Source organism: Triticum aestivum, chromosome 2D (genome assembly GCF_018294505.1).
Source record: "Triticum aestivum cultivar Chinese Spring chromosome 2D, IWGSC CS RefSeq v2.1, whole genome shotgun sequence".
Classification (NCBI taxonomy): Eukaryota; Viridiplantae; Streptophyta; class Magnoliopsida; order Poales; family Poaceae; genus Triticum; species Triticum aestivum.
In genome coordinates, this window is record NC_057799.1 from 593,053,350 (window position 1) to 593,063,497 (window position 10,148).

General features: G+C 44.1%; 1 protein-coding gene across 1 annotated transcript; it reads right to left on the bottom strand.

Moving 5' to 3' along the window:
- Positions 1 to 2,772: 2,772 nt before the first annotated feature.
- Positions 2,773 to 3,890, bottom strand: LOC123050232 (uncharacterized). Its single transcript, XM_044473055.1, has one exon. It carries the CDS (start codon positions 3,805 to 3,807, stop codon positions 2,881 to 2,883), a length of 927 nt encoding a protein of 308 aa, XP_044328990.1. The 5' UTR covers positions 3,808 to 3,890; the 3' UTR covers positions 2,773 to 2,880.
- Positions 3,891 to 10,148: the final 6,258 nt, after the last annotated feature.

Sequence of the window (10,148 nt, forward strand, 5' to 3'; positions counted from 1 at the left end):
AGACTTCAATTTTTTTCCTTTTTTACTTTTTTATGTGGTGATCATTTTATATTATATTATAGTTTACTTTTATGAAATTTATATTATTTTAAATGAAAATACTGACATTTTAAAAATATATAGTTTGAGACTACAAATTTATTTTTTGGAATTACTTTTATTTATAATGATTTATTCTTAATTGATTAAAATGTGTTTAATAATATTATTTGTTAATTAAATTTATATAATTTTAATCAGAAATTTTGAAATTTTTAAAAAATATATTATGATTAGGTACTGAAGCTGAAAGACCAAAAGGATAAACTGGTCGCCGAGACGGATGAGTTGAAGAAGGACATACAGCTCCTAAAGGCCGAGAGGATTCAACCAAAGACCGAGAGCCCATTATAGAATGGAGGGGGAGAGCAATAGGAATAAGCTAGTGAGATGAAGTTAATTCTTCGGAGAGAGATGTAATGCATGTGTAGGTAGTTTAGAGATATTGTGAGAACTTGATCACTTGCTACTAGTATAGTACCGTTTGTGGAGTTGATAATTACCTAGTTTAGAAGTACTACCCTTTTGTGAAGTTGAATACCCTTTTGTGAAGTTGAATCTAAGTAATTTTAAATGACTGCATACAAACTAGGTTTAAATTGATGGGTATAAAAAATTGTATTAGCAAAAAATCTAGTTGCTGGCGTTGGCACACACTTAACGTCATAGCTAACATGAACATATTGTTGGCGTTGGACACGTGTCACGCCATCAGTACTCACAATACTGTTGACGTTTGCGCCAATGCCACCAGTAAAAATTTAACTGGCGCCATATTGGTGGTGTTGGAGCCCTACGCCAGCAATGGCAATTTTCGCACGCCATAGCTAGTTTTTCTGCACTAGTGTAGAATCAATACCGAACAATCCTCTGAGTTTGTCACCAACACCCGTCTCTCGCACCACCACAGGAGCGACCAAAGGAAAAAATGACGGATTAACTCCTCAACCGAGCTCGACGCGGCTCCATCGCTGATATGCAGGTTTGCGGACCTCCAAGGTGGCTCGCGACAAGCGAAGTCCTTACCGTTCAACGAATCATGCATACAGAGGCAATACCCTAGACACGCCATCGAACTCAAGATCTGGCATCCCCACACGACTAAGACGTCAGATGAGGAGATCATGCATGCCATCCACAAACCATGAACCCAGCACACGATCCACCATCTTCCAGATGACTTTGATGCAGACCACAATCTCCATCCGCTCCTAGACTACCTCCCAAGCTCCGCGTCGGCGCTGGAGCAAACGCTGCCACAACGGCAGAGCCCGAGGACACAAGTCTACCACGCCATCCTTGCTTGAACAGACTCCAAATCCATCCCCAACCATAGGGCGATCGACTCGTCGGAGAAGGATATGATGATTTTGTATTCAGCGCCGCCATCACCGTCGCCGCAGCCAAAACGAGGAACGGTCTAAAAGCATAAGCTACTAGGGCCTAAAACAATCCACACGCATGGATCCGACGACCCTCCTCACCGTCGATGACTGAGGTCGTCGGCGGAGGGAGATACCGACGGATGGCGACGGAGGAGACTCTCCTAGCGGCGGCTTGGCGAGATTGCCTTTCTTTTCTCTGAGAGTAAGAAAAACATTTTTCTTTTCTTTTGAAAAACACTATCAACCAAATCAAGAGTTCAAATACATGTGAACCAATCCACCAAGGTTCGAGTCCTAGACTCTGACCTTCTATAGTTGATCACGGAGGAGAAGTCATCAAGAGTCAAGACTATGGTCCAGCCGAAAAAGTAGACACCACTCAAAGAGTCGTAGTTTCAGGAACGTGCGGCTGCTGGCGTACTTGTCCGTGATCGCCTGCGTCACCTTTGCATCCGTCTGCGCCGCGACCGCGTTGCCAGAGGCATGAGCGCACCCAACCTCGTAGAGCGCCCGCTGCTCGGCTACGAATTGGGGTTCTTTGCCGCCACTGCCTCCTCGCTTGCGCGCTCGCCATATATTAGGCCCTCCGCCAGCCGCTGATGATCCAGGAGGGAGAGGTTGTACCGCTGCTCCTCCTATGCCTGCCAGAACGACGACAACGACGGCGCGTCGGCTGCTCCTCCGACATGGCGTCGTTGAAGTGTCCATGCGCCAGCTCATGCTTCTGCTCCATCGAGAGGCTCTCCTACAATGCATTACTACTCGCAGTCATGACGGATGTGGTGCACGAGATGAGGATGTGGAGTAGACGTGTTGTGGCGTGCTTTGTGCCGTGAGTTGCCTCGTTTAAATAGCAGATACCGACAAGGCCGAGCGGCGTGGTGTGTCAATGGGGGCGCCGGAGTTGGTTTATCAGCCGGCGGGCCTGTTCAATGCCGGCAGGCGGACAAACGAGCTACCCGTTTGAATGTGGTAGATATCGGACCCGTCCCGTCCTCTCATGTACATGAGAGGTCGTGTCCGCTCTGAGCTGGCATGAATGTGGCAGTCGCGCTCTCGAGCGGCATGAATGTGCGGCAACCACTTCGGGCGAAAAAGAACGTGAGGAGAGAGGGAGGGTTTTGAGTGGGTCTGGGGTGTACGATGTTGTCGTGGCAACGATCTGGATGCCCCCCCCCCCCCCTCAATCTCCGGCCCGTTTGCAGAAGAACGGATGTACGGACCGGCCCGCGGACGGAAAGGGTATGGCGTTGTATGTCAAAACACGTCCGGACGCATGCGGGTGGTTTGAGAGTTGAAGATGCCCTAACATACTAAAAGAATTTATGTGGGATTTAACACACTGAAATATAATCGCACGTATGTCATTATCACACGAGAAATCAGCTCAGCTCTCTAGCGCTAGCAGTAAACGAAATGAGGGTCGTGCATTTCCTTCCCCGGAAGGAATCTTATCTTAGCATAACCACAAGGCATCGATTACCTCCTTGTTCTCCATGGCTTGGTAGTAGTACACCGTGGCCGCCGCCAAGGAGAATAGCTGCTGCGCGCCAGACAGAAGAGCATACACGGCCATCAAGCACAAGCACGCCGCCATGCTGCTCTTGGAATACCCAAGAGCGAACCTGTGCAACGGAGCCACAACTGTAGGCCCGAGGTATGCCACGAGCACCAGCACGAGGCCCTCCTTCCTCCTCACCCGCGTCACGAGCCGCCACGCCTGCCGGAGCGCGCGCACGCCGCGGCACTTCCTGCTGTCGGCCACAGATGCTGCGACGCCCACCAGCGCGATGACGGTGAAGCACAGGGAGGCAAGGTGCGCGAGGAGAGAGACGAGACCCTGGACGGAGAGCACCCCCGAGCGGCCGCCCATCACGTGATAACGCAGCGCGGCCAGGACTGCCCCTGCGAAGTCAAGCGCGCCGACGACGGCGATGGTGATGGAAGGGCCCTTCAGGCTGATCCTCCCGCTGACCAGCTCGCTCAGGAGCCCGGCTAGAGAGTAGCGGTCGCCGGAGTAGGTCGTGGAGGCCGCGAAGAGGGCGAGGATCTGCTTGACGAGGCCGAGCGCCGGACCGACGGTAAACTGGGCGATGGTGATGCGGAGCATCCTCTTACCAACCTGCTTCATCTCCTCCGTCTCCATGAACTTCTCCACGAGCTTGCCGTACTCGGCGCTCGAGGGGTCGGTGTTGTTGATCTCGGTGAGACGGCTGGCCATGCCATCGCCGAGAGGCTGGACGAACACGACGTGGACCAAGGGGTCAAGGAAGGCGGTGACGGCAAAGAAGAGGAGCACGGGCGCGAAGAGCTTGGGGTTTAGCGTGGGGAGGATCAGAGCTTCCTTTAGGAAGGTAAAGCATGCGGTGATCTTGGCAGCCATGGCTTAGCAAGGTGCTTTGAATTTGAAGGTCGAGGGTGAGCTGCCTAACGCTGTGGAGGAGGTTTGCACTTTGCAGTTGGGCGAGGGAATGGATGGTGTGTACTCACCGGTCAATTAAGAAATTGGAGAAGTAACGACAGCGCACGTCGTTGTGTCCATGGAAGACTTGGAAAAATCAGTCCACGATAAGCTCAACATCACTCGTTCCAGCCAAAAGAATCAACGGAAGTTTCGCCGCCGGCCGGTGGGTGCGGTGTCTCACCCGCTGTTTTTTGTTTTGTTCTATAACATTTTTTTTAGAACATTTTTTCTGTACACTTTTTTTTTCTATAACAGTGTAAGACCCGTTCGTAGCGGAAAAGCGGCAAGTCTGTGAAGCGGGCTTCAATCTTGCGCGAAACGGCCGGCCCAACAAATTTTCCAGGGATTTTAGGAACCGGTTTGGAAACCTTTCTGGAGCGGTTTTAGGAATCTTCCATCCAGTTTATCTTTCTTTTTCCTGTTTTCCTTTCAGTTTTCAAGTTTCTGTATTTTTCACCCTTTGTTTTTATTTTTCCTTTATTTCACATTTAATATTAGTAAATAAAGTAAATATTTTTTAATTCAAAAAACGGAGTGAATTTTATTTATATGCCATCAACATTATTTTTCAATTTTGCAACAAAACATTATAGTTTGATGAACATTTTTCTATATCATGAATTTATTTAGAAATACATGAACAATTTTTAAAATATTCATGAATAATCATGAATATCCAAGAGCTTTGCGAAATCGGAGCTCGAGGGGTCGACGTTCTTGATCTTTGCAAGTTGGTCGGCCATGTTGTCAAGGAGAGGCTGGAGGTACACGGCATGGTTTAAGGGGCAAGGAAGGCGGTGATGGCAAAGAGGAGGAGCACAGGCGCGAAGAGCTTGGGTGGGAAGGATCAGCGCTTCCTTTATGAAAGTAAAGCATGAGGATGACATGGTTTTGGTCGCCATGGCCTTTCCTTGGTAAGGTGCTTTGAAGGTTGAAGGTGCCGGCGGAGAGGATTGAGGATAATGCTGTGAAGGGGGACGAAATGACTAGTTTCCACTCAGTCACCGATCAACTGAGGAATTGGAGAACTAGTGGCGGCACATCATTGCAGCCAAAGATTTCGGCTGCGAAAACAGTGATATCGGGCCTCTCAATGGAGAGGCCCCAACCCAATGTCCACGAATCAGAATAGCTTGGTGATCAAGCCCCACTAATATAAATGTTTGTGAAATTCAAAAGTTCAAATTTTGAAAAAAAACATGTATGAGAATTTCATAAATGTTAACAAATAATAAAAAAATTTACAAATTACAAAATGTTTGTCACTTCAAAAATATTTTCCAATTTCCAAAAAAGTTGAAAAAAAAACACGAGATTAAAGTGTTTCACAATTTTCAAAAAAGTGCATGATCCAAAAAAATATTCGAGGATTCGTAAAATGTGCACAGATTAAGTTCATGAATCTGCAAAAATGCTTATGGGTTAAAAACATCAAAATTTTGGAAAATAAAAATATAACAAAAGCAAAAATATAAAACCGGCCCGGAAGATTCCCAAAATTGGTGAGAAGCTATTGGAACCTTTCTAAAATGGCTCCAGGAAAAATTGTCGGTAAAACCGCTTGATGAGACGGCCCGCTATTGATCTCGGTAGGCGAAGGCGTGCTAGTGCTCGCAGCGGGTGATGCATATCATTTTCCACTGTAGTAGGCCTATTGATATGCATCACTCGCTCTGAGCATTAAGTGTTCGATAGTCCACTAGCGAACCGCTATGACAGATTTAAGGATTACTTCTGGAAGGTTCCGATCTATGTTCAGGAACTTTCTAGAATGTTCTTTTATCAGTAATTCACTATTTTTCCCTTTTTCTTGTGTTTTTTCTTCTCTTCTCTTTTCTTTTTTCAATTCATAAATTCCAAAAAGAATCATAATGTTCAAAATTGGTTTGAAATTACGCTGCTAATTGAAATAATGCTTGGACGATTAAAAACACGTTTTTCAAGAAAATCCTGGGAAAAAATATTTCACATTAAAAGAATGTTCACAATTCATGAAATTTTCTCCAATTTTTAAAGAAATTAATATTTTGAATTCACAAACATTTTGTCGGATTCATGCAAAATTTTAAAATTCACAAAGATTTCTCAAGTCCGAGAAATATTTTTGAATACATAGATATTTCTTGAATCAATAAACAATCTTTCAAATCCATGACCGATTTTGGAATTTGCAAAGGATTTTTGAGTCTATGAACATTTTTGTATTCGTTAACACTTTTTGAATATTTGAACAATTTTCTAAACCCAAGAAAAAATATGTGATGTTGTTGAATTCATTAAAACCTAAAAATATTTTGTTGAAAATAGAATTCATTAAACAATTTTGAATTCATGGAGAAATTCAAATTGGCAAACATTATTTGTATCTGTGAACTTTTTTCAAATTCTTGAACAATTTTTGAAAACCCCCAAATATTTTCATATTCGTGAAACTTTGTCATAGATATTTTTCAAAATTAACGAGGAAAAACTTGAAAATTTTAGGTTTTTGATGTTGTTGAAAAAACAAAAGGAAAATCCTGTAACAACACCTATGCTACAGGAGCTAGCGATCCAAGGTATTGGGCTGGCAAACACGGCATGAGCGATAGCTCCCTTAAAGCTCACAGCGAGCGTGCTATAGCAACTCCCTCTAGGAGGTGCAGCCAAAGACGGCAAAATGAAGCCAATATAAACTGGTCAGTTAGTCGCATCGGAAAACCACCAGACCTCAGACGTACGAGACCAGCGATCCCGAGCTATCTACTACCAGATTCATGAACGCATCCCTTCTTCGATGATCGGCGGCTATCCATCTATCCTTCCTGGGCCATGCCCGATCTATCGGGAACAATAGGGAAAGGAATTGATACGATAGACAAAGCAGCTTGCGCAACGACATTTTGCTCACCATTCTTGACCGACTCCATGTTCGTGACGTTGTCAGAACCAGCTTCCTCTCCGAACGATGGACTAACCTTTCTACCATGCTTTCTAGTCTTGAAAAAAAATCGACCTCCTGCCTCGCAAGACCCGTATTCAAAATCAATGAAGTGGTTCGAAGCAAATGCACCTACTGTCCTTGAGTTTCTTTAGGACCAAAAGGCAATTCTCGAATGCCACTCAAGTTACTATGGACCAAAGGGCAGAGGTCATCGGCGAATAAGAGAATCATTGAAGGGATCAACTCCTTTGCGATAACCCATTCCATGACCACTCCTGGAATAAGGGTTAATCATTTGGAAAAGGAGGAATTAGTGGTTGAAGTTTTTTCTAAAATGTGGTGTACTTCATCCATGCCAAGAAACTGAAACGTTATGTAGCAGAGTAGTAGGTTGTCTCATAACCTGTCGGTACTTGTGAATGAATGATTAATGTGGCTATTGATGTGAACTCTTCACTTGTTCTTGCCTCGTTTCTTGTGAGTTCCAAGTTGGTAACTAAAGTTTGTTTCATTAGTGGTCATAATTTGTTCCGTGCACACTCAAATTTATGTTCCCCTTAGTCTAAATGTGTGTTCCGTGCATCATGATTTACTCCGCTAGCAATACAAATTTGTTCCATTTTGTCTAAACGTTTTCTCTCATGGACGTGGTTCGTTTGCGACCTTTAAAAGTTCGTTCCAGTTAGTCTATATTTGTGTTTTGTTCATAGTTGTGAGTTGTCCCATGAGCACTAAAGTTGTATCCTAGTCTAAAATGTTTGTTCCGCTCGTATTCCTGATTTGATCTGCCTGCACTAGCATTTTGTTCCACTAACTCTGAATGTTGTTACACTCGTAGTCCTGATGTGTTCTACAGACAATAATTTTTTTGTTCTACCATTCTAGATGTTTGTTCCACCCATAGTCTTAGTTTGTTCCATGAGCACTAAAAGTTTGTTCCACTTGATCCTAGTACGAATTCAAGACTTGCAATTCTCCCTGTCTTCTCTTATTCATGGAAACACTAAGTTTTTGTCAACACTAAGTTTCATGGGGGTGAGTGTCTGATGGCTCGATATTTTGTCACTCTTAGTGGAGCGTTTTGATATGGTTTTCACCAAGTTTTCGATATTTCTTGCGTCTTTCTAACGTTAACCCTTTGAGAAAGAAGAAAACTTGTTTTTCCTTTGATATGCAAAAAAATATATTTCTGGAAGGAAACAAATTGAGATCCCATCAATTGAAGCCATTTCGAGCAACTTTTGTATTGGACGAAATTGCACCATTGCAACCAAGGCACAAGACGGCGTCTCGCACAAGCACAAGCGCTCGAACCAGTTATCATACCATCTGTCGCCAGCTCCACCTTATCAAGAGGAACAACTTTTGCAAAGATACACAGACGATCAAAGAGACACAGCCAATGCCGGCCCATCCAGAACAAAGGGAGAAGAGATCCGAAGAGGAATAAGTACCGGAGATCCATTCCTTCTCGTCATCCGACTCCATCCCCATTCATGGCAACATCACCATAGGGTTCATAACTCTTGTTGTATTCATCTTCAGATTAGCACTTGTTTAATCATTTATCTTATTATGGATCTTCGCGGTATTATTCATATGATTTCTCTCCAATTATTCTCTGAGATGTTTGGTGATCCCCTCCCCCCATGTGTGAGTAATTCCCCTTAGGCATGGGAGATGTAGGTGATTGGTAAAATTCATTTGTGCCCATTCTATATGTCGTTATTCGTGGTTATAATTTTATGATTTTTTTAGTAAGTTATTTATCTGCGGTGACCGTAATACTTGTTGTCCAATTTAAGGGCTCAGGCAACATGATTCGAACACCTACACAGGTAACACATATTGTTTAGTGCATTTGTGACCTTCAGGTGACGGGTGGAGATAGCTACGACAGGTGAAAGCAGTATGAGATAACGGCGATTCACACAACCTAATGCATTGTTCCGGTATCACAACCTTAAATGCGGAAGCCGACCACGCAGTGGCAACGTCGAAGCAGGACTATAGGGGATAACGAATCCAGCAAGGAGGAGTTTGACCATTCAAGGGTGATCCGCCTACCAAACAGACAGTCAATATATTAGAATCATGATACAAGATAATTGGTATGTACACCATGATCCGAAGTTTCTCCGCATCTAATCTTTGTACTGCAGGGAACCACTTTTACTATTAGTCTTTTAATTTATGTTCATTACTTTAAAGTCGTTATTATTTTCGTTGCAACTTACAATCCTTTTTACCGCCCTGGCATATTTGTTTCACGGGACAATAATACTATATGTAGATTTTCAGACAGTTACTTCACACGAGACTCGTGACAACTTGTGTGTGACTGAAAAGCCAGTCACAATATTCTCATCCGCTCTTTGTTAGGACGATAACTATTGGGATATTTACATGAAGGTGCTACGCTACCTTGTGTGTCTTGCAGGCCATTACTGTCCAAGTTTAGTGTTGAGACGGATGGCTTTGAGCAAAATAGTAGTAAAACCTTTTTGACCAAGGTCCTTTCTAGCTAATTTTTTTTTATAGTGGCTCCATTTTATCAATGTCCACGTCATTAAGTGGATAAGAGAAACTATCATGGGAATATAAGAGAAGTAATGATGTTCTACCTAGGAAAAAAATGGTACTCCCACATTAGATGGTAAAAAAATGTGCTCTTCCATATGGAGTACAATATAAAACATACTGTACCTTTCTCTTAAATTAAACTTATTCAAATTTAGCTAAGTTAGTAGTAAAAAATGTTAAAACATGTAATAAGTTCATGGCGAAATTGACAAATTTGGACATGCATCAAACAAGCGCAAACATACAAACAAAGTGCCATTTCTTCAGAAAACCATAGACAAACTGCTGAGCGCAGGAGTGGGTCCATTTCTCACCGTTGACCAGTGACACGTGCAGGTGATCTTCTTCTTCCTCGTCGTCGTCGTCTTCTTCTTCTTCTTCTTTTTGTATCTTGTGCATGCGACGCAATGATGGTTTTTGAACTCCGGGCCCCTTTATCCTCCACGGCATACGACGTTGGCGTGTGCCGGCGACCGATCGGAATCTTAACGTGACCGAACCCTGTAGAAGCGAAGAAAACTGGCAGCTGCCGACCATGCACACATGCGCGGTACGAACTGTTGCGAGCGGAAGGTGAGAAACGATGCCGTGTCGGACGTCCACGACCAACCGTGATTGCTACTCACAGCCACTGGTAGAAGAAACACGGCACGTACATACATACACGGGCGCACCGGAGTACGATGGACGGAGGTGACCGGACGGTGTACGAGATCGTTGGGTAGATCATCCATGCATGCGGCCTGCCTGCTGC

What these genes read in the sequence shown, in the direction of transcription:
- LOC123050232 (XM_044473055.1), bottom strand. Translation starts at nt 3,807, where the DNA reads ATGGCTGCCAAGATCACCGCATGCTTTACCTTCCTAAAGGAAGCTCTG.